At 38.8% G+C, this 25,448-nt stretch overlaps 1 protein-coding gene across 5 annotated transcripts in view; it reads right to left on the reverse strand.

The window, feature by feature from the left end:
* SLIT3 (slit guidance ligand 3) overlaps nt 1–25,448 on the reverse strand; it is a 772,326-nt gene that overhangs the window by 59,269 nt on the left and 687,609 nt on the right. For all 5 annotated transcript variants that reach the window (XM_031949421.1, XM_031949420.1, XM_031949423.1 and 2 more), the window contains 3 exons: nt 11,280–11,348; nt 9,496–9,567; nt 8,497–8,568 (listed from right to left, as the gene is read on the reverse strand). In XM_031949421.1, the coding sequence (XP_031805281.1) occupies nt 8,497–8,568; nt 9,496–9,567; nt 11,280–11,348 (213 nt within the window). The remainder of the gene's footprint in view (nt 1–8,496; nt 8,569–9,495; nt 9,568–11,279; nt 11,349–25,448) is intronic.

The following is a 25,448-nucleotide window of genomic DNA, read 5'->3' on the forward strand; positions in this document are numbered from 1 at the left end:
CACACATATATTGTATCCAAGATCTACTGTAATCTATTTAACATGTATAGGACTGCTTGCCATCTTGGGGAGAGGGTGGAGGGAGGGAGGGGAAAAATCGGAACAGAAGTGAGTGCAAGGGATAGTGTTGTAAAAAATTACCCTGGCATGGGTTCTGTCAATAAAAAGTTATTTAATTAAAAAAAATGTAATTGGGAAAAAATAAAATATTAAATAGAAGAAAAAAAGAGCCATTTATAACCTGGCTCCAACCTATCTTTCCAGCCTCAATGGACATTATTCCTTCTCCTGCACACTATGATCTGATCAAACTGGCTTCTCTTTGTTCCTCACATATGATTTTAGTTTTTCTGTCTCTCTGGTGTGACATTGGCTCTTCTTTAGGCCTCTCTTCTCATTTCCACCTCTTTTCCTCTAAGATCCTGCTCAAACATCGTCTTCTACACTAAGATTTTTTCTGTTTTCCCCAAGCATCCTCTTAAATTTGTTATATTTTAGTGCTGTTTTATATTTATTCTGCGTATACTTATAAATGTCCTTGTTGTCTCCTAGTGGAGGCTCTTAAAAGTAGGAGTTGTTTCATTATTTAAATTTGTATTCTTAGTATCTAACATAGTACCTGGCACATAGTAGGTACTTGATAGGTGCTAAACGCTTTGTACTATTTAATAGCTAGCATTTATATAGTGCATTAAGGTTTGTGAAATGTTTTACCTATGTTATTTAACTTGATCTTTATAACAACCTTGTAAAATAGGTGCTATCACTCCCATATTACTGATGAAGAAACTTAGGCTGAAAGAACACACAACCTGTGGAAGATTCATATAGCTAGGAAGTATCTGAGGTAGTACTTGGATTTAAATCATCCTAATTCCAAGGCCAGAACTTTACCTATCTGCCTTATTAATTGATATTATTTGTATTCTACCAGTATAAGATCTGTGAGATTAGGGATTTTTTTTTTTTTTTTTTTTTTTTTTTTTCTTTGTAGCTCCATCATTTAGTATGGTATCTTGTATTGTTATGCCGCAGTTCCCTGAATTGTTCTGCTTCAGTCCTTCTGGTTGCAACCCTCCTTCCTGACCATTAGAACTGACATAAATTAGGACAGAAATAACTAGCCTTGACTATTAGCATTTCATAGAGCCATAAATTATAGATAAGTAATTTAGAGATAGGTAAGCACATCTATTTCAGATTCAGTGGTTCCTAATCTGTCCCTCTTCTCAGAATTTATGGTCCTCACCCCCAACCTGTCAGAACCGAATTTATGGTCCATTCCTAAAAATTCCCGCTCACCAGTGCTCTACCCCCTACCCACCCCTCTGCCTTTGGAGGCCTACAAAGAATCCCTGGATTCTTCACTCGTTGCTGAATGCTTTGAGATTCGAGTCCCATTCAGTCTGCTGGGGTCAAGATGGATCCTATTTTGGCCCCAGATAATCTCTCCCTTTCAAATAAAATATTAAAAACTCTCTAATCTCTACCTTGTTTCAGTTTCTTCAGCATTACAATGTGTTGGAGGTGTCTGATAAATACTTGTTGATTTTGTCAAATTGAATTTGCCAGTGGTAATACCATCCATCACTAAACAATAATTTGTATATCAATGTAGTGGGATATTACTACAATGTAGGAAAGTGAGGAATTCAGAGAAGCCTCATGAGACTTAAATGATTTGAAAGAAGTAATCAGAACAAGGGAAAGAAATATACAAATGAGCACAACATTGCAAAGAGAAATAACAAAATCCCTAAACTGAGTGAGTGAAATGATGACCAAAGCTGGCCTCCTGGGAAGAGTTAAAGAAATGCATTTCCATTTTATTGTAAAATGGGAGACAACATGTATAGAGCATTATCTATATTGTTAACTCGGTCAATGTACGGGGTTAGTTTTGCTTATTTATTTAATTTCCTCTTTCTTTCCCCCTTTAAATCATGAGATTCTGGGAATGCTTTTTTCTTCCTTTTTGTATCTTTAGCACTACAGTGTAGCCAAAGTGTGTGTAAGTGTGTGTGTGTGTGTTTGTGTGTGTACACATATATTTGTATCTTCAAGATTTGCAAAGTGCTTTATAACAAGGCAGTTAGCTTTGGAAAGGAATGTTATATAAAACAAAATATAGCAACCAAAATAAGATGAAATTAAAGAAATTCTATTTATCTTCCAGGATTCAGCTCAAATTCTCTACCAATTTCCTACCCCAAAATGATCTTTCCTTCCTTTGATCTTCATAATATGCTGTGTCTCTATTCTGCTCACATTCTATTTTGTTCATTTATTTACATGTCTATGCCCATCCCTCATAGATTATAAAATCCACAAGGGTTTATTACATTTTTGTATCTTCCCTGAGTACCTTGTACATTGTAAATATTTAGTAAAGATTTGTTGAGTTTCATCAGATTTCTGAAAGCTAGGCACCCTAAACTGGGCAGAAAACTACTGTGCAGTAAAAACAGTGTGTAAGCACGGTTCACCTCCATCTTGCCACCTCTATATGAAATTCTGATGTTTATACTAGCAGCTGTCACCTTCTCTGCCTCAGGAAACTCTCCAAGCCAAAATCTTATTAAATTTGTAGGACACACAAAGCTAGGAGGGGTTCACACATCAGATTCCAGAATAAGGGTCCTAAAAGATTATGAAACCATACTACATCCAAAAAGATAAAATTTAATAGGGATAAATATAACTTGGATTTTACAGCCGGATTAAGAAAAAATCAAATTCACCAATATGAAAGGAGAAAGACAGCTAGGAAAAATATATACATCTAGAGATTTTAGTGGACTTCAAGCTCAATATGAGTTCATATTAACAGCTAAAAGGGGATACTGACTACAATGTTGGGATATATTAAGAGAGACACAAGTAATAATGGAGATTGCAGGACCTCCTACCTGGAGATTCTCACAAGCTGAATGATAGTCTACATGGTTTAGGTTTAAAGTTCTCCAATCTAGAGAGAAGATTAACTCGAAAGAGGACCTTTTACTTCTAAATATTCAGATTAAAGCTGTGAGATACTTAAAAAAAAATCACAATTGTTGACAATATGCATTGGCTTATTTACTTTGCAGATCATTCATATGACATATGAAGACTTCTACATTTTACCCTGCAGCTGGTTCCCTGACAATGGATTTAGCAAAGAAAGAAATAGGACTGGTTAAGTAGGTAAGTATCTATGCATGTCAAAACTACAGAATCTCAGAATTGGCAAGGACCTTAGAGGGCAACTATTTCAATCTATACCCGAGTCGATACTTTTTTTTTCAGTGTTTCCAACAAATGATCATCCAGCTTCTATCTAAATACCTACAGCGATGGGGAACTCATTACCTTCCAAATTAGCCATTACTTTTCCCCACAGCTCTCATATCTTTACACTGAGCAAAAGTTTATTACCCCTAAAAATTTTCAACCATTGCTCCTTCTTTTGCTCTTTGATGGCCATCAGCACAAATCTTAATTCTTTTTCTATGTGGCAGCCCTTCAAGCATCTGAAGATAGCTGTCATGAGGCTCATAAGTCTTCACTTCCCCAGACTAGAAATCTCTAGGTCCTTCAACTGATCCTTGCAGAATGTGTTCTCCCGCCTTCTCAGAGGTCTGATTATTGCTTTCCTCTGTATGGGATTCAATTTATCAAAGTTGTTCCTGGAATGTGGCATACTGAACACAAAACTCCAGACAGCATATCTGTGTCTGATGACTCAGATGCATGTCAGAGTTTTGAGTGCATCTCTATTACTGTATTACAAAAGGGAACTAGAAATTATTTTTGGATAATACAGTTACTTGTTTTTCTCCCTTACTTCTTTCTACTATTTATCAGAAGAGACATCTAAGAGTTGATTATGCATTCATACTTGTATGTGATGTAACTACCTTATAGCCAGAGGCTAAAGTCTCAGCAGGGAAGAACAATTAGCAAATTCTTAGCTCAAATTAAATCAGTTAAAATAAATTCTCTTTTAGTCAGTCCTATTGTAAAGGATGAATCATTTGTGGCCTAAGTAAGAATGCATAGACCTTGATTATGCAAGTGATGGGTGAACATAGGTCATATTAGTGAAGAGTAAGATGTTTGAAATTCACTTATGGAATTTCAAACATATTTTTATGTATTTATGGGTACTACCTAGCACTTATAATAATGATTAAAATTCTTAACAGTGAGCATTAATGATTTTTTTCCTCTTTAACTTATTTCAAACTTAATAACCATTAATAAGAACATTCAATTATAGAAATGAATTAAAAAAAAACACCCAACCAACTATGCACCAATCACATTAATAAAGCATGGATGTTTTTACTTAAAACAAACCATTAGCCTTGACAGTAGAACTATAAACATGACAATACCCAATGAACTTGAAATCTATTTTTCTTTAGGACAGATATGAAATTGCATTTGGTCTTTACCTATGACATTAATGAATATAAAAATAGATGGGTTTGAAAAGGGTTCTAAAATCATTTCAAGACAATGGCTTTGCAGCATTCCTCTTCAACAATGCAGTTTCCAGGGGACCCCTTAAGTAACAGAGTCAATAACTTTCCATCAAACTTCTTTCCATCACAGGCAATAATCTTTGAGTAAAGTTAGGGTGATGGAGAAGATGGCAGTGTGCACTCATCCACTCACTGTCCAGGAGGGCCTAGCTGCGTCTTATACCCAAGAAGAAGGCCCTGATAGGGATACTTCCAAATGCTTTTATGGGAGTCCAAGTCATTCCTCAATTCATCTGATTATTTATGGATCATACAAGCTCTTCAGAGCCATTCACCCAGACTGGCTTAAAGGCTCCTCACTGTTTTGCAAATGAACTTCAGCCACACTGTTAATCATTTCCGAATGAGACCTGGGCCCCTGGAGGGGGATAGGCAGTATTAATTTAAAAACATTGAATGACCCGAAGGCGGCTTTGGTGCAGTGACTTCTCTTGGTTACACACCCATATATTAGCTCTGCTGCTGAGAACTCTATAAACTTTCTTGGGAGTAACAGACTGTAATTCATGGGCACAAAGCTGCCCAGAATTGCTTGGTCAGCAGATTCTCTCCTCTCCTAGCCACCTCCCTCTCTTCCTGGTCCTCTCGCTCCCCAAAGAAGACCCTGCATTTCAAAAACCCAGCACTAAGCAAAACTTCACAAGTAGAAAGAAAGCAAGAGCCCCCTCAAGGAAGTACTCGCCTCCATTGATTCTCTTCCACCAGGTGTCCTCCTTCCCTAACAAGTGGCTCTGAGCCCCGGAGGGCTCCTTTTATGTGCTTCTGGTAGATCATGCATTGCTGAGGACAAGTTAGGGGGGTTCGGGGTCCAGTTAGGGCTCATCTTTGAGAATGCGATAGAAGGCAACTCCAACCCTATGACAGTCAGTCAGACCACCCGATGGACTATGGTGCCATAGTGTGGTGGCTTAGGAGTCTTGGAGACCATGTCCAGATAAGGAAACAGAAAAAGGAACTCCCCAAGACCATCCAGCTCTATCCATGTACCACCCAGATGCCTAAGGAGGCTATTTCTCAGGTGCTCATGAGATCACCTCTGTGTAATATGGTCCAGAAATCCAGAGAGAAGCTGGAAGGTCTAAGAAAGCCTGAGGATGCTATCCAACTTTAGATCTAGAACGTCTTAGGGTCAGAAGCTGGCAGAAGCAGATACTTTCAGGTCATTATGTAGTAAAACATCTGGGTGTACCCGGTATCCCCCAAACATAACAGCAACAGAAAAATATTAGAACTCTGAGGGATCTTAAAGATCATTTGCCCCAATTTTCTGATGTTACAGATAAAAAAAAAATTGAGGCCCTGAGAAGCAAAATAATTTGCCAAAGGCTAACTATTACATCAGCACTCATTGTTAAAGTTTCATACACTAAGAAACTGAAAAAACAGCTAGCATAGCTACTGAGGCAGGGGCTAGCCCTTTCCCTTGACAAGAGGATTATAAAAGGATTCCAATATTCTTAAGAGAATACTTTTGGGGGTTTGAACAATCAGAATTCATTTCCTCCCCTTTCCTTCACCTTTATCTCTTTAACTCTTTAACCCAAATCAATGTATCTACCTCCTACCTTTTATTTCCAACTGTTACTTTCTGATTATTTATTTCATTTCAAGGATTTCATGGTATAGTGGTAAAGAGCCAGCTTTTCTTCTTTTAAGTAATAGCTTTTTTTCTCCCCAAAATATAGGCAAAGATAGTTTTCAACATTTGTTCTTGCCAAACCTTGTGTTCTAAATTTTTCTCCCTCCACTCCCCTCCCCTAGACAGCAAGTAATCCAATGTAAGTTAAACATGTACACTTTTTCCATGCATATTTCCACAATTATCAGGCTGCACAAGAAAAAGAAGATCAAAAAGGAAAAATGCATGAGAAAGAAAACAAAAAGCAAGCAAATGATAACAAAAAAGATGAAAATACTATGTTATGATCCACATTCAGTCCCCACAATCATCTTTCTATCTTTGATACATACTGGCTGTGTGATTCTAAGCCAGTCACTTTACCTCTTCTCATTATAGGTAACTCCGTTAGACTATGAGTTGCAGGAAAGGCATTGGTAGAAGGTATTTTTCTATTTGAGAGTTTCCTATAATGGGGCAGTTAGATGGTGACGTGGATAGAGCACTCATCTATGAGTCAGGAGGACCTGAGTCCATATGTGACTTCAGACATTTAATATTTCCTAACCAGGTTATCTTGAGCAAGTCACCTAACCCCAAATAGTTAAAAAAAAAGGGAAAAAAGAAAAAAAAAGTTTCCTATACCAATGAAATCACAGGTTTAGTCCTTTCCATAATTTTAATTTTAAAATATAGCAGTCTCCTAAGAACTGCACCACACTAAGAGTAAACTGATTAAAATTCTGACCATGATGTGCACTATGGTGTGGGGAAGAGAGAAGAACAGTAAAAGTCTTGAGAATTGCAGATGAGTGATTATGGGTCCAAATCCCTCTCCAATATTTCCTTGCTGTGGGAAAATCACTTCTCCCAAGCCTGTTTCCTCATCTGTAAATTGGGGATAATTATGCCTACAATACAACCTCTATTTTGTGAGGATCAAATAAGAGAAATTGTGTAAAGCTGTTTGCAAATCTTAAGATGCTTTATTAAAATCAGTCAGCTTTAACAATGAGTGCTAATGTAGTAGTTGGCCTTTGGCAAATTATTTTGCTTTTCCGGGCCTCAATTTTTTTTTATCTATAACATCAGGGAATTGGACCAAATGATCTTTAAGATCCCTCCAAGTTCTAATATTTTTCTGTTGCCAAAAAGTCTTGGATTGGTGGGGGGAAGATGTATGCATGTATGAGTGTCCAATGAATACAAGATAGCCAAAGCTTCAATAAGACAATTGCACAGGCAAGACAATTGCACACCCTGGATGGGATGGAAATAGAACATAGGCCCCAGTCAAATCCATTCTGACTTTGTGCATGCACACACAGACACAGACACACAACACACACAGTCCCATCCAAATCTGGTGGGGCTCAGCTGACAGCATCGAAGCTACTTGAAGAACTGGGAAGGAGAAAGGATGCTAGAAATAAGGGAAGTGAGGGAGAGAACTCTGGCTCAGCTCTGAGCAATGAAATGTACTTTTCTCCCTTTGTGTTAAGCTGGAAATGGGGAAATTGTTTTGCTGATGTTTTCTTTTCTGAAATTCTCCTGAGAACATGGATAATAAATAAGTGACAATAACAGATTGCACACTGTCAGTCCTGGGCACTTCTTCCCCTCTGGAGAATTGATTTTTAATAACAACGCAGATGACATGTGGCGGGAGTAGTAGCTGACACCAGAGTTTTGTGGGCAACAATAAATCATATCAATCTGGAGGTCCCTGAATGGGCACAGCTACTGGGGATCCATTTCACTAATGTCACTGTGCATGGGCTTGAGTGGACAGCCAGTTAACAGGTTTGGAAGTGCCAGTAAGCTGTTCCCAACAACGCGAGTCTAAGAAGACATAGAAATGATAAAGGGCATAATAAATAATAATCATAATAATAGGAATTTGGGATGGCACAATAGATAGAGTGCTTATATTGGAATTAGTAAGATCTGAGTTCAAATTTTGCCTTAGATCTTCTCTAGCAGTATGACCCTAGGTTAACTGTAAAATGGGAATAATACTAGCACCTACCTCCCAAGTGCTATGTAAATGCTGGCTATTATTATTGTTGTTGTTACTATGTTAAGGATAATAGTTATTATGGTAATAGATGACATTAGGAGCTGGAATGTTTACTGGTGACCCCCTAATTTTTTCCGTCTCCTAAGTTGTGTTTTGAAATAAATTTCTCTCCTTTAGGCTAGCCTAGACCCATTTAGAGGCACCTCTTTCTGAAACAGTCAATTTATACAGAGGGGTGAGGAATGAAAGAAGATTATTCCAGGGCTAGTAGTCACACAGTCATATGGTAACAAATGTCAAACCTCCCCTACCTAGCAGGGTATACTCACAATACTCGAAGAGACCGTAGGCCATTAAACGCATGGACTGGAATGCACCGTAGCTGGTTGTAGCTCAGGATGCTAAGGAAGAAAAAGGCATGGTTGTACGTTCTCTTGGTTCATTTGTTATGAACTATCTATAGGTAAGTCATGGATTTTTGTGGATTAATCATCACCAAGGTTGTATAACAGGTCAGTTTTCTCCTTCTCACTGAGAAAATCTGAATGCTTCTGCCTTCAACTGGTTTGCACTCAAACCCTGCAAAGCTAACTGAAATAAAAGTAGCTTGAACAAAGTGTAATTAGGCAGGGAAAATTCATTGCAAGTGAGAAAAAACCGACTCAATTAAATAGGAGGAATTACAAAACTGAATACAAATATTTACTGATTTTCTCTGATGCTGATTATGTGTCCAGGCTCATTTCCATTGAAATGGCAGAAAGGGCACTAATATTATTGAGATACCAGGGGAAAAGAGAGGAAGGGTCACAGATGTTGCATGGATCCTCAAGGACACGGACATAATCAAGGCTAGATAGCTACATTGTTATATTTTAGTTCTAAATCTGGTTCTAAAATGGAGGGAATATCCACAGAGATCACGGATCACAGATCTGAGTACTAATTTTCCTGGGTAGCATGTAAGCTCCTCAAGGGAAGAAATTTTCCTCTTCTCTTCTTTCCTCTTCTTCTTCTCTTCTTCTTCCTCTTCCTTTTCTCTCCTCTCCTCTTCCCTTCCTTTCTCTTCCCTTCTTTTCTTTTCTCTTCTTTCCTTTTCTTTTCCTGTTCCTAGCACCTAGCCCTCATCTGACGCAAAGAAAGTGCTTAAATCTTTGTTGAGTTGAACTATATTGAATAAATACCTGAGCTCTATGGTCATTAGTCAACTCTTCATTGTGGGTGGGAGTTGGTAGCAAGAGGGGGCAGAAGGGACAGATCTAAGAGGTAAATAAAGAAAAAGAAGGGATATAGTTCCGTGACAAATGTGGATTGGTTTTGCTACTTACAGTGTGGAGAGCTGAGTCATGTTGCTGAAGGTATAATTGGCCAGGACACTGATGCTGTTATTGCTCAAGTCACTAGAGAAGAAATGCACAAAACAAGAGTCACAACTACACTTGGCTCTCTGGACCAGTCCTTTCTGATGGACTGCATCCAAAGGTCTCTTCCATGTGTCCTTATTCTAGGCTGTTTCCTGTTTCCAAATGCCCATTTAAGCATATTATCTGAGGACTTTGCAATTTGCCCCTAAATCCTAGTTCATCCGATTCCCTTTAAAAGAATGTGAAGTTATGGGTTTGGAAGGGAGTTCCAATTCTTTTACAGGGAATAGTCAGAGGTAAGATGAAAGCCTGAACTAGGAACCTGGCCTCCTTAAGGAACAGGTAGGTTAATACTTCACCTTTAGCTTGAAACATCTTACTCCCCTCAGGCATCTGTGCCCTCCCTCCCACCTTGCTGTTTTGAATTACTTTGAATGCTTTTGTATTTGTTTTCATTATTTTATATATATGTATCTCCATGTTTTTATATATACATATATATTTGATAAGTATATAAAGCATATATATGTATGTATATAACAAATGTATTTAAATATATATGCCCTCAAGGAGCATGCATTCTAATGGGGGAGACAATTCTATACTTTTGTTGGTTGGATGTTTCAGTCATATCCAGTTCTCCATGACCCCATGACTGGTTTGCCATTTCTTTATCCAACTCATTTTACAGATGAGGAAACTGAGGCAAACAGGGTCACACAAATAGGAATTATCTGAGACCAAATTTTAACTCAGGACGATGAGTCTTCTTGACTCCAGTCCTGGCACTCTATATGTACACACCTGTAGTTTATATGTGCATGTATAAACAACATGTACGCATACATAAACACTGAAAACATACATATATGTACATGTGTGTAGACAGATGCATGTGCATAATAGACATATATATGTATATCTATATCTATACACACACACACACAAAGTTGATGTCTCCCCTGTTTGAATGTAAGTCCCTTGAAGGTAGGGATTATTTAATTCTTCATATCTATGTCTCCAGTGCTTAACACAGTTCCTGGCACAAAGTAGGGGCTCAATAAATGACTGACTGATTCTGGCTGAACGACTAATTCTTTCCCAGTCTCGCATACCCAGTCATTCACTTCTTCACGGGTAATTTCATGTGGATGGGAATTGGGGTTAGGCTCTCATTTGCCATCTGCTAAGAACCTTGGCTAAGGAGGACCTCCCTTCCGCCTCAAGTTGACTGACCTGCACTGACCTGCCTATGTTTGTTGGGGCCACTGGAAGCTGAAGAGGCCCCCAGAATATTTAATAGTGACTACTAGAACTCTGGTCTACAGACTTTTCCTTACCCCACTACTCCACAACAAACCTACCCAGCTCTGTCTGGTCAGGACAGGGCTCCCCAGATCTTCACTCCAAGAGTTTTGCATATCCACAGAGAAGCATTTCAGGACTGGTTACTTATTGAGAAACTAAGTTAAAGACAGATTTTCATGTACCTCTCCCAGCTAATTTTAGATGGTGTGCTTAGAATTAGGGAAGGTAGGAGGACTAGATGTACATGTACTACCAATTGTTAGGGTATTTGAAACTTGCCAGATCCTCCTGGTGCATAACTACTCCTCAGTCCTTTATAATGAGACAGGGACAAAACTGTGGATGTCTCCACCACACCAAGCATGGGGTCCACTAGGCTAACTTCCCTGCACCAAGGGGAAAAATAAGCATCTCATTCCACCCAGCCCCGGGCTCCTTACATCAATGTCAGGTGTCTGAGGTTGGACAGCTCTTTGGGTACAGTTGTTAAATGGTTTCCTTCCAGGTACCTGGAAAAAAAGAAGACAGAATGAAGGGAAACAAATCACAGTCACACACACATACAAAATTTCAGGCAAGGACTCCTGAGAGATGAGGCTCTGTGCCCATGCATTATAGATGGAAATAAGGCAAGGAGGCAAGATTTATGGGAAGAAAGGGGAAAAAAGACTTCTACATTTTGAGCCCAAGGTTGTTTCTTTTCACAGGGGAACATAGAAATTCCATTTTTTCAGGGCCCCTACTTTGAGGAGCGCTAACCTGGGCTGCCCAGGATTAGTTTACAAAGCTCGGCTGTGAAAGTTGGAAAAGAATTGCTGTCCTTCCAACCATTTAGCATTCAAGGGCATACAGTACATATTTGGAAGGGGAAAAAATATTTTAAAAATGTCCCTCTGTTAGCTGAAATTACTATACATTCCAAATCTGGAACATAATGTGCAGTTATGGTTGCTGTAGAAAGACTTTGTAGCATGGTGAACAGAGACGTAGACTGAGAATCAGGGAGATCTGGATTCAAATCTTGTCTCTGACACATACCAACCATGTGTCACCTGGTCTCAAGGGCCAGGTTATCACTAAAGGTTACTATCCAAGAGATGAAAGAACTTGATCTGTGTTAATAGAGAGAGTGCTCGCACATGTAGCTCCCCACAATGAGGAAACCACAACTCTTTGCAATCCTGCTTGTCAGATGTCCCCCTCTCTCCCTACCTTCTAAAATAGACTTCAAGAAGGCAATCATGAATAGATATGGGCACAAGCTTCCATTTCCCCAGGAGAAGAGCAGAATCGTCAGCTCAGAGCTTTAAAGCTGGAAAGAACCCATGAGGTAATCTGTTTCATTCCTCTTTTTTTTAACAGGTGAAGAAACAGAGACTCATGGAGTTACTTGCTTAAGATGACTTGTGTCAAATTCCTGGCAGAACCAGAATTTGGGCTTTATCTCCCAAGTCAGTGTTCCTGTCACCATATCAGGCTGGTGATCAAAGCAAGCAGCCATATTAGAGGGAAGAAAAACCAATTATGAAGACAGCTAAAAAAGACTAGGCTTCTTCAGTCTGGGAAGGCAAAGACCAAGAGAAGACGGCATGAATAGAATCTATAAAGTCATAAATGACTTTATGATTAATGATAATAGCATTTTGAGATTTCTAAAGCATGTTTACATATATCATTACACACACACACACACACACACACACACACAAATCTTATTTGATCTTCACAACAACCCTGTGAGACAGGTGCTAGTAGTCTCCTATTTTAAGTAGTATCCCTATACATTGGAAGTACATTGCATCCCCGTGTCCTCTCACTCTGACTGAATGGCTCTTCTCCAAACCTTCATTTTAAAAAGCCAATCAGACCCATCAAGTTTCATTCCTCTCCAGGCAGAATATTAGATTTCTCCTAAAATCTCCTTATATGTCACTTTTTCTTTCCCCCTAACCAAACCCAAACTCCTTTCAATTTCCTTTTTTATGTGTTACCTTCCTCCCTGTCTCCATTAGAATTTAACCTCTTTGGGGAAGGAACTTGTTTTCTACTTTTATTTGTATTCCCAGTGCTCAACTATAGTGTGCTTTCTAGAGTCCCCAAATTGGGGTGCCAAAATATGCCATCCAGACTGGCTGTCTGGAGGCTCTCAGGACCAGCCTTGGTCTTAGTAGAGAAGTGAAAAAGGCAGGAGACCCATGAGGATAATCAAAGATGGAGTGTTCTTATTTCAAGTCCTCTCAGCCTTTAAATACCTTGGTATAATTACATCATTACAGCACACTGAGCATGTGCCAATGGAGAACCATTACATCACCACAGCACACTGCACAAGTGTTATCAGCATCCTGCTATTGATATGTAAATGCTTCTTTACTGTAAGTATTCCTTGCTTCAAGTAGAACACAAGGTGGTCATGCCCTCCCTGACTTCTCAGGAAGGCCCAGAACCCTTAGGGGAGATGGGGAGCCAAACCAGACACTGTCAGTAGGTTCCCTCTGGACTGGAGAGTCTTATACCTTACCCAGAGTTTCCCCACTGTCTGCTGCCCTTCTACACTCAACATAGTGTTTTGCAGATAACAGGTCTTAATAAATGCTAGTTGACTATTTTAGCTCCTTTTAAATGATAGTTTAAAACCAAACTTTTCTTTATCTATATGTAAAAGAACTGAAATGATACATGGGATGGGTACCAAGTTTGTTATTAGGAATACAGAATTACTCTATGTAGATATGGGTGCCTAAGTTTTTGGTGGCTTGGAGAATACAAAGCTGGAAGTTGTGGGAGGCTGATTTGGAGAGTACAATTGGGGGACTTTGCTATTGAATTCTTCTAGCAAGGTAGATAAAGTTTTATGTGGAAAGTAGGATTTCAGGAGTTCTGCACATGATGGCTTGGAGGAGGGAAGGTACTTAGGTGCAAAGTATTATGTGAAGGAAGGCTTGGAGGCATTAGTAGGATAAATGAGCCAGATAGAGGGTAAAGAGCAAGCTGAAGGTACATTTCACCTAGGTAGACTAATTAGCCTCAAGAGAGATACTACTAAAAAGTCTGGATTCAGACAGAAAGCAGCTAAACACACCCTTAGATTCAGTCACAAACACATGTCCTATTCTCCTCCTTCCATTCTCCTCCTTAACTTCTTTACTCAATTCAGGGCAGAAAACATATATTAAGTACCTGATATTTATAAGGAATCATTATTGGGCACTTTATCAAAATAAAAATGAAACCACCCACAGTTTTGAGGAGATTACATTTTACAGGGTTAGAACAGATACATTATAATTCAAGGAAAGGGATACACATACACAAAGACAGAGAGACAGAAAGAGGGAGAGACACACAGAGAGAAACTGAGACAGAGACAGGCACATACACAGAGACAGATAGTCCAACTGAGAGTCAGAGAGACAGAGAGAAAAGCAAATACAATAATTCCAGCAGATCAACAAAGCCTTCATGTAGGAAGAGGTGGCCTCTGTGAGCTTTGAAGGAAGCTAGAGATTCTAAGAAGCAGAGGTGGGCAGAGTATATGTCATATGTGGGCAACAGCCTGTACAAAGGTAGAGAGACAAGAGACTGGAAAATCTGGTGGGCCAGAGTGGCTGGAAGATAGTAAGAATGAAGGAGAATAATAGAAGTACTACAAAATAAGTTTGGAAAACGAGATTGGAATCAGATGTTGAAAGGTTCTAAATGCAAGACTGAGAGATTTAGCCTGGAGGCAGTGGGGAGCCATCAAAGATTTTTGAGCAGGAGAACAACATGTTTAAACTTGTATTTTAGTCATATTATTTTGAAAGATTAAAAAAGGAGACTGGAAAAAGAGAACAATTATGAGAAATGTTATATAGGTACATTCAATAGGATTTGGAAAACAGATATGTGGTGAGAGAAGGAAGTATCAAGTTTGACTACAAAATTACTCCTGTACTCCCATTTTCTTTCTCTTTTCATCATTCACAAACTATCACTGCTTGGGAGGAATGTACATGTAAAGTACATGGTTAATTTACCACTATAGGATGTTGAGAAATTCACAGACACTCAATTTAAAACACATTAACTGGACCCTTCTTTCTTAGTGTCCCAGGGACTTAAGTATCAATCTGTGCAGCATTTCACAGAGGTGAAGTACTCTAGACATGGGATAAGGAATATAGTCTCAAACATGGGCAGAAGGCTGATTTATTTTCCTTAGTTGTATACTTTGTTGCAAGTGACAGTTCCATTTCTAAGTGATACTATGAAGAAGCACTGGGTCTGAAGTCAGGAAAATGAGTTCAAATTTGATTTTAGATGCTTACTAGTTGGGCGATCCTGGGCAAAGTCATTTAACAGGAATTCACTTATACAATGGGAATAATAATAATAGCATCTACTTCTAGGATTGTTGTGAGGAACAAACATAATATTTGTAAAGTGCTTAGTGTGCATCTAATAAATATTTGTTTCCCTGCTTTTTGAAAGCAAGGAGGGATCACTGGGAATTAAAAGCAATGTTGAAAAGATGGGAGCAATAATCAACTGTTTACTTAATTTAAAAAACGGATTATAGGGATATCAAAAAGAGAGCTGGCAGGTTTTTTTCTATCTTAGAAGTATCCAATCAGGGCAGGACACTAGAGGCTAGGGAAGCTTCAGATTATGCTTAATCACAGCAACAGGCATGATCACAAATGGAAATCCCCTCAATGAGTTTATTGTTAGGTTCTGGTAACAGCTGATATTTGTATTGTGGTGGTTGTTTGTCCTTTGTTCTTGAAGAGGACCATGACATCAAGGAGATGCAAGTGAATTGGATTTAAGAGGGGGAAGGGCTAGGCAAGGTCACCTGCCTTACTTTCCCTTCCAGAGCCACCTGGGTCCAGTGGCCAGATAAAGATAAAGGTGACTGGAGACAGCCCTGAAAAATGCTGGTAATCACTGATATATAGTACACTGATGCATGCAAAGTGCTTTTTATTTATTATCTCATTTGATCATCACAAAAATCTGAAAAGCAGGTATTAAAGATATTTTGATGATGATATCGATGATTATATAGAGAGCTGGCTTGGAAGCCAGTGGGACTGGAATAAAATCCTATGTCTGCTATGTACTTGTGAGAAATGTGCAAGGCTTTAACCTCTCTAAGATTTTGAGATGTAGAAAAGATGCCAACTTACATCATTAAGATGTGTTTCTTCCCTTTGCAAGTTATGCAACCAGTGGGTCCTCTACACAGAACTCAGCAAACTGAGGCTATGAGAAATGAAGTTAGTCTTCTAAGGTCACACAGCTCCTAAATATCCATGGAAGGATATAAATCTAGGTCTTTCAGACCTCATTCTGCTATCTGGACAAAGGCAATTACACAGGAATTTTCTTTGTGTCTGGAGTTCTGTTGTTTGTCAATGCTAATGGTAGTTCCTTTGGCCACATAATTTTGGGGTTTTAGAACACTTGAATTCACAGGATAAAAGAATAATGGATCTAAAGCTGGAAATAACTTTAAAGGTCACTTAGTCTAACCTCTCTATTCTACAAATGAGGAAACTGAGCTCTAGGTGATACAGGCACTAATTGTCAGATGTGGAATCTGGACCTAGGTCTTTTGACCTAGGTCTGCAGAACTAGTGTTCTCTGTTTCTTTACCACAATTACTCTGCTTCTATATCCTACCTTAAACACTATAAATGGCTACTTATATGGCCAAAGGGACAACAAAGTAAAACCTCTCAAGATCTTGTCTGCATTATTACTATATGATGAGCATGGAATGGGGGAGATGCAAGAGCAACTTCACCAACTTCCTTCTATTTTTATCCCATTTCATAAAGAAATCATAGAAATCATTCTATTCTGAAGGTCAGTTGGTATTCCTCTCAATGCTTTGATGTTTGATCTTCTGGTAAGATGGCTTGCTCAATCTACACCCTCCTGAATAAAAAGAGATTCTTTTGCCTGGAATAGCCTCCATTCACTTTCCCCTGTAACCTCCCTGCTCCCATTTATACGTAGCCAAGCTCTACCCATCTGATGTCAGAAATTATAGCTCATAAGAGACCTTGGAAATAGCTCACTTATCTAATTTAGCTAGCTAATAGCCAAATCAGGGCCCAAGCACAGGTCTACATCTCCTAATCCAATACTCTTTCCATAATGTCAAATGTCATCATCATCAAGCCCAGTTTGAACTCACCCACAGTGATCTCATCTTTCTCTGAGTGCAAAGAATCGAGAGGTGTTAGAATTGGAAAGAATCACAGGAATCATTTGGTCCAGTCTTCTCATTTTACAGAGAACAAGGCATAGAGAAATGGAATAATGACTTCCCAAGTTAGTTAATGTCAGTTAATGAAAGAAAGGGAATTACAATCTAAGGCTTCTAACTTTCCGTGTGATAATCTTTCCCCTACAACACTTAATGTGGGTACCTTTCATTTAGTATATCAAGTTAGCATCTTTTGGTTAATACAATATCAGCTCCTCAAGGGCATGGGTTGTTTTGGTTTTTGTCTTTGTATCCCCAGAATCTAGCATAGTATCTGATACATAGTGAAAGCTTCATCAATGCCTGTTGAATGAATGATGTATATCTATCTGAATCTATTTGTCTGTCTTTCCATCTGTCTATCTACTTCTCTTAACTTCATGCCTAGATTATAAGCTTCTTGAGAGCAGGAGCCATGTCTTATTCCTCTTAGTGTCAATTTAGTTTTATATAGCACTTTCTTCTCAAGAGATGTCTTTTAACTGATTTTCCAGTTAATACATTTTTGAACACTGCTGCTCTGTGTTCTGGACATCTGCAAAAGTGTCTGAGGTTCATCTGTATGTGATAGTAACTCGAGTAGGACTTGACATTGTCACATGTATTGTTAAGTCATTTTTTCAGTTATAACTTTTTATGATCCCATTTGGGGTTTTCTTGGAGTTTGTCATTTCCTTCTCCAGATCATTTTACAGGTGAGGAAATTGAGGCAAACAGGGTTAAATGACTTGCCTAAAGTCACATAGCTAGGAAGTATCTGAGATGAGATTTTTAAGTCAGAAAATGAATCTTTCTGATTTCAAGCTTCCAGGCCTGGCACTCTATCCACTGAGCCACCTTACTACTCATCATCACATATAAAGCATCACTAAAATCCCAGAGCATAAGAATAAATACCAGAGGAATATTTTAGTTTTGATTCCATAACAGTAAATGATCAAATTTCAGTGTTCATAACTGGTTATCTTCATGTGTCAAGATGGTAGTATCCTGGAAACCTTTCTCTACATGTCCTTATTTTCAATTTATTGATGGTACTTAGAGAAGTCATGGGCAAGGATAGATGTGACCTATACTATTAAAAAAAGAACCCCACCTCCATGAGATTATCCATCCATCAAAGCAGTGTCACTGATAGAATTCTTAACAGACAGAAAAGGGAATCCTCTGGGCTGGCTACTGCTCCACACTGTTTAACACCTCTTTTCTTTGCCTGCAATATTGATTTCCTTGTTCTCACTTTCAACTGTCTCATTCCTTACACTGGGGATCACTGCTTGTAGAAAAACAAGAAGAAACAGAGAAAAACAAGGGTAGCCCTAGGGAATGTCATCCATGCTTTAGATAGCCAACACAGACAATATTGCTTCCATTTTTTTCAGATGGCAAAATGAGGTCTATGGAGACTGTACAATTCGATCTGTGTACTTCTGGCTACTAGATATCTAGCGCCCTTGATTACATGGATCCTGGTCCCGGTTTAGATCATAAATGAAAAAAATCTAAGACAAAAAAAAAGCCTCCTTGGATCTCTTGAAAATGACCTAGGAAGAATAGCTTAAGAGAGGAGCAATCGAGAGATTTTACTTCTCAAATATAAACACTGGTATGTAGAATGAAGAAAAACACAAGAGAATAGGGGATACTAAAGTTAGCTTTCACCAGGAGTTGGCTTTTGGAATTCTATTAAGATGCCCTACACTCTGGCTCTGCTTGGTCTTCTGTCCTGCCAAAGCATTTCTAACAGATTAGATTTAAATCAGCCTTAATTTAAATGCTGTTTTAGCTCTAGCCAAAACCCCGCATCTTGCCTAGCAGGAAAATTTGAAAAATCCCTCCAAGAAAGGATTTCTCCTCCATCTCCCATATCCCCCAGCCTGTGAGATTGATTAGTAAGTCTCTCCAGACTGAATAGAAACTTTTAGTTCAGTGGTTTCTCTCCTTTATGTTACAGAAAGGACAAATCACCCTGCTGTATACTAATGCAGAGGGCATGGTCAGGGCTGCCTTCCAGAAAAGGATCCCCCTTTCCATCATTCTTGGAGTCAGGGTAACAGCAGAAGGACACTGGGAAATGGTACTCACAACCTGTGAGGAGCCAGTCTGGAGTATTTCAGCTGAACTATTATTTCTCCCCCATCCCTAATAACTGCATTGTCATTTGAAGAGAGCAAGCAGTGTGTGCATTGGAAGGAGAACTTGGGGCTAAGAAAAGGGATATGAAGCTTCTCTGGGGGCTTTGGTGCTGACTGGACATTCTTTCCTTCTTTGACACCTACAAATGATTCTTCTTGGCCCTGGATTCTTAGAAAACAATAGCAGCAGCTTCGCCTGCTGTACCCCGTGTCCCTGTCTGTGTCAAAGCAGTGGAATAAAGAGGGATTTCTGAGACTTCTTTCCCCTATTCCCAACCTCCATCCCTTTGGGCCTGATCTTATCTTGTTAGAGACATGATTGTCAGATATTGTTTTCACAATAGACCAAAGATGCTTAAGATGGGATGGGGCTACTGAGGGGAAGAGATCCAGATCCAAATGTCCATTTGGAAGACTGGCAGATGGGAACAAAAGCCCTAAGAGTGAGCATGCTAGAACAAAGGAATGGTCGGGTGGGGAAAGCATGAGGAGGCAATAATTAATGTGAAAAGCTTTGGCGTGCTAGCTCCAATACAAGCCCAAAGTGTGACAGAACAGCCAAAAAAGCTAATTCAATCTTAGGCTGCCCTTATTGACAGAGCTGTTACTGACATTGGACAAATGGGACTTTGACTTTGTGTGCCAAGATGAGGAGGGGAAGAACATACTTCCTTTCAACAGGAGTCCTCTCGTGGCATATGCTACTTAAGCAGCACAATTCCTAAACCCTTCTTTCCCTTTCCCCTCCTCCTATACTAGGATCACATTTCCATGGAATTTTTCTTCTGGCACCCACCTTAGTTGCCTACAACCTTATAAAACTGAGGGCTGGCTGTACTTTCTGGGGGACAGGCTGCCCCCATTCTTGGGAGGGCTGCACCCATGGATGGACTATGGCCCCCACCCTCATTCCTTGTTCTACTTTGTATGTGTTGTTTATATTTATTTGTGTACATGTTTTCTCAGTAGAATATAAATTCCTTGAGGACAGGGACCATTTTTATTTTTGTTTTTTTCTTTGTATCCTCAATGGTTAGCATAGCGTTTAGCACAAAGTTAATACTTAATACAACTCTGTTGATGATATTTACAGCTATAGACATTTTATGTGTAGCATGAAGATCATAGAGGCTACTGTAGCTTCTCTGGCCTCCATTAAGATTCAATTCCAATGTTACCTTCTTCAGGCATTCTCTGATACCCCTTTGCTACTATTACTTTCCCTTCCCCTTGAGATTACCTTCAATTTGCACCTCATACACATATATTCATCCATCTATCTGACTGTCTGCCTCTCTGTCTTTCCATCTATGTGTATAGCTATCTTTACATGTATTAATATCTGTATGTCTAGGTGTATAGCTATCTAATATAATCTGTATAAGTACTAATAATATCTATCTGCCTCTCTGTATAGTTATCTATCTACTATGTTTTGATATCTATTAATGTGAATAGCTAGCTATCTATATATATTTTGATATTTGTTTATGTGTATAGATATCTATATATGTATTGATATCTATGAACATAACTAATATCTCTCTATATATTGATATCTGTCTATCTATCTCTTAAATGTATGTAGATATTTGCATATTGTCTCCTTTTTTAGAATGTTAGCTTCTGGAAGGCAGAGACTATGATTTTGCCTTTCTTTATATCCCCAGTGCTAGCATAATACTAATCACCCAGTAAGCACATAATAAATGTTTGTTGACTGACCAACTGGCTATTGATTTCCACCTAGTTCAGATCTAACCTAGAATATTGTCTGGTTTTGGATACTACCTTTCAGACAGAATATTGATAACATGGAGAAAGTCCAGAGGAAGATGACTAGGATGATGATTAGATTGTAGAACAAGTTATTCCGAGTCTTGGATGAAAACTCTAGAGTTGTTTTCTCTAGAGAGGAGAACACTTAGAAGGGATGTGATCACTGTTTTCAAATATCTTGATGTTCTGATGAAGAGGAAAGATTAGCCTTGCTCTTCTTGGCCTTAGGGGCAAAATTAAGAACAGAGCTTGACTTTATTTTCCTGACATAAAGAACAATTCCTAAATCAGAGCTGTTTTTGACATGAATTAGATGTAGGGTTTTCATCAGTGGAATCTTTCTTTGATTACAGGCTGGATGGCCACTTGTTAAGGAAGCTCTCAAGGGAATTCCTGTTAAGATTCAGACTGACATCACTTTAAAGTCCCTTTCTATTTGGAGATTCTAAGACTTAGTGATTCTAGGGTGGAAAAATACCAGTACACTCTCCAGCAGCTACCCACAATTTCTGCAGAGAATGCTCCAGGTATCTAATCTCTACTCCTTTCTCTCTGTGGCTAGAATACTGGACTTGGACTTAGGAAGACGTGAATTTGAATTCTGTCTCAGACAACTACCAGCTCTGTCATCATGAGCAAGTCACACAACCTCTCAGTGCCTCAGTTTCCTTATCTTTAAAATAAAGATAATAATATTACCTACTTTGAAAGGGTTGTTGAGGATCAAATGGGGTAGCATATGTGTACTGTTTTGCAAATCTTAAAGAGCTATATAAATCTAGTTACTATTATTACCATCCTGCAAGTCTCCAAAGATTCTTCCATGGGGCAGCTATTAATAATTTGTCTTCTCTGGGAAATGTCTGATGAAAGAGTCATTCATTGAGTTTCTCTACTGACCCACATGTGTGCCTTTGGTCTTCTAAATACATATGCAATGCCCAAAAATCAATGTGCTCATCCTAGATATCAACATTAATAATCATTGTATTCTAGTCGTATAGTCCTGGCTAATTAGCCTTCACAAAAGGAAAACTAATGATTCAAAACTTGTCATGCCTTTATCTCCATGCTCTCTTGAGTTCCTGGGTTTCATGACTCGTAGAGATGAAGGATTGTTTTCTGTTTAACAAGTCAAGTCTTTCAGGGCAGTAATAGCCCAACCAAAGAGTACACAATAAACTGTGTCCCAGAATGATGAGATCTCAACCAAGGAATCACATCTTGGGTTTATTTTCTTCCTGTTTTAGTGTAGATAAAGGCCCTAGTGCATGTCCAGTTATAGATTTTAAAAGTCCCAAATATAAAAACTCACTTAAGCTGGGATGTTCCAAATCCCATTAAAGAAGCTGGGAAAGTCCCTAGGGTGTCAAGTCACTAGGCAGAATATCTAGGTGAGTTGATTGGAGTAGGGCAAACAGTCTATGTTCTTTCCATTGCCTTCTAAGGGAGCTAAGATGGCTGGAATTTCCATTTATCTTTATTCCCACGATATATAGCATATATTGTTTATCTTACTTCATGTCTTATGTTGTAGGTATCTTTTTATGTGCAAATAGTCTGGCTTCCCAACTAGCAATTTGGGGGCCTAGCACTTAAACCTTTCACAGTCTGTCTCCTGTCTGCTTTTCCAATCTTTATATTTATTTCATGCATTCCATTTCATTCAAGCTGGTCTGTCTACTAGCTTTTCCCTGAGTGGGATATGGGATCTCCAGCCTCTGTGACTTTGCACAGATGTCTCCTGTGCTTGAAATATACTTTCTCCTCATCTCTGCCTTGTAGAATCCCTGGCTTCCTTCAAAGTAGAAGTCAGGTACCACATCTGCTATATGAAGCCTTTCCTAATTCCCTCCACTTATTTTCTCTCCCTTTTTGAAATTGTTTTTATTTCTAGGTACTTACTTGTGTACATATTGTATTCTTCCCTGCCCAAGTAAAATGTAAGATTGCTGAGGAAGAGGATTGTTTTTGTTTGTTTGTTTGTTTGTTTTTTTGTACAAGGATATCCAGCTTCTTGCACATGGTAGGAGCTTAATAAATGTTTGGTGAATAGAATCAACATTCCATCGAATACTTCTGGGCATTTCTGACAATAACCTAGCACAATGGCACATAGAGTGTAAGAGTTCAATAAATACTTGTTGTTGCTTGATTGATTATCTAGAATCACTAATGCCTACCCTTGGCAGTCATTTCTAGTCATTACATACAAGGCAGGGATCTGTTCCCAGAAACTAAATGGATAAGTTACATACCATTCTTCTATTCCCCTCAGCCCTTGCTAGGGACCTAAGGAAGTCACTACTGATTCATATCATCAATGGGGGAGAGAGAATTCTCATTCATTAGGCCCAAATGGAATTCTCCCCAAAGCCATGGGCAGATGGATGAACTGGTATGAAGGAACCATAGACCAGGAGGCATCTGGATGTATATACTGCTTTCTCATGCTGGATAGTCTCAGCTCAATCAGTTTTCAAGTTAGAATGCTAAAAAATGGGGGGAAAAACCCAGACAAACCAGGAAGGCAGAATAGTACAATGGAAACGGCATTATTGGGCAAAGGACTGAGATTCAAACATCTGTGAGTTTGAACAAGTTGCTTAACCTTCCTGATCCTTCCAGGACCTCAGTTTCCTCATTTGTAAGAAGACACTGACTCTGGGGTCTGTTGAGATCTAGATCAATGATCTCAACTGTCCTCTGCTAATACTTTCATTCATTCATTTAAAGGAAGCTGGGGAACCAAGAAGAATAACATTAGGCCAGGTGCCATAGGACCTGGGTTCTAGCCCTGGCCCCAGAGAAACAAGGACATGCTCTTTTGCTTCTGTGGATTTCAGTTTCTTCATCAGAAAAATGGAAGGCATTGGATTTGTTAGTCCCTGATTATTCTCAACTCTGGAATTTTTCTTATCCACTTACTTAATCTGGATCCAATCCAGCACCTTAGTGCAGAAGGAATAGTGACTTTGTTGTTGCTGCCTTCAGGTTCAAATCCTGGCTTTTCCACTCCAACCTTTGTACTCTTGAGTAAAGAGTCCCTCTACCTTAGTTTCCTCAAATGTAAAATGAAAAAATTGAGACTAAGTACCTTCTTAAGGCCCTTTTCAGTTCAACATTTATGTTCTTAATTTTTAAAACAAATCTTCCTTTGCTAAGAGATTAATTGTGTCTTACTCTTTGTGACCTCGTTTGAGTCATAGCAAAGTAACTAGAATGGCTTGCCCTTTCCTTCTCCAGCTCATTGTACAGATGAGGAAACTGAGGCAAACAAGGTTAAGTGACTTGCCTAGAGTCATATAGCTAATAAGTATCTGAGTCTGTAACCTAAGTCACATTTGTTGTTCTGTTTGGAAAGTTGCCTCCTCTCTGCCTATTCAAGGCCTATGTGTCTCAGGTTCTCCTTCCAAGAAATCTTTCTGATACGTTTTCTCTCACACATCTCTTAGACTTTTTTACATTAACAAGAATTTTCCTCCTAGGATCATACAATAACATCATGTCAGAGTTGGAGGACCTTAGAGATCATGTAATCCAACTTCTTTATTTTCCAGATGACACAATTAAGACTTAGAGAGTTGCAGTCATTTATAGCCACTTAAAGTCTCTCTGCTCTCTGAACTCGTACAGCACTTAATGGTCTTATACCCCACTAGGTTAGATACTATAATGCTGTTTGTAAATTTTCCATTGCAGATTAGGACCAAAACCTCAAAACTTTAGAGTTGTAAGGAACCTCAGAGCATACCTCGTCCAACCTCTTCATTTTTAATATGAGGAAACTGGAGGCTGGAGGGGCAGAATAATTTGTTCAAGGTTAGAAAGACTGTTAGTAACAGAGCTGGGAAAGCTAAATGACTTGCTTAATGCCATATAGATAATAACCATCATAGCCAGGATTTGAAGTACAGATTGAGTATATATATATATATCAGTTTTATTTTTTTCATTCAGACTACCATCTTTTCAAGAGGAAGGGTTGATCTTTGCTGTTAATTTTTCAGTTGTGTACTATTTTTCATGATCCCATTTGGGATTTTCTTGGTAACGATACTGCCACGGTTTGGCTTTTCCTTCTCCACCTCATTTTACATCTAAGGTCAGCAGGGTTAGGTGAAACCTAGGGTCACATAGTATCTGAGGTTGACTTTGAACTCACAAAGGGGAGTATTCCTAATTCCAGATCTGGCACTTTAAAAAATGTCTTCTTTATCCCCTTTATTGCCTATATGCCTGGCATACAGTACTCAAAAAAATCTTGACTAAACTTGATTTCTATAGCAGAAATATATAAAGAAGAGACATACATAGTTAAGGAAAAGGGGGATACCGAATTGGCATTTAGTGAATACTGCTTCCAGATAAAATGGAACCTGTTTGGAATTTGAATACCCAACTGAGGGTAGTTAGATTCTGTGATGTTTCCTGTT

Source organism: Sarcophilus harrisii, chromosome 2 (assembly GCF_902635505.1).
Source record: "Sarcophilus harrisii chromosome 2, mSarHar1.11, whole genome shotgun sequence".
Lineage (NCBI taxonomy): Eukaryota > Metazoa > Chordata > Mammalia > Dasyuromorphia > Dasyuridae > Sarcophilus > Sarcophilus harrisii.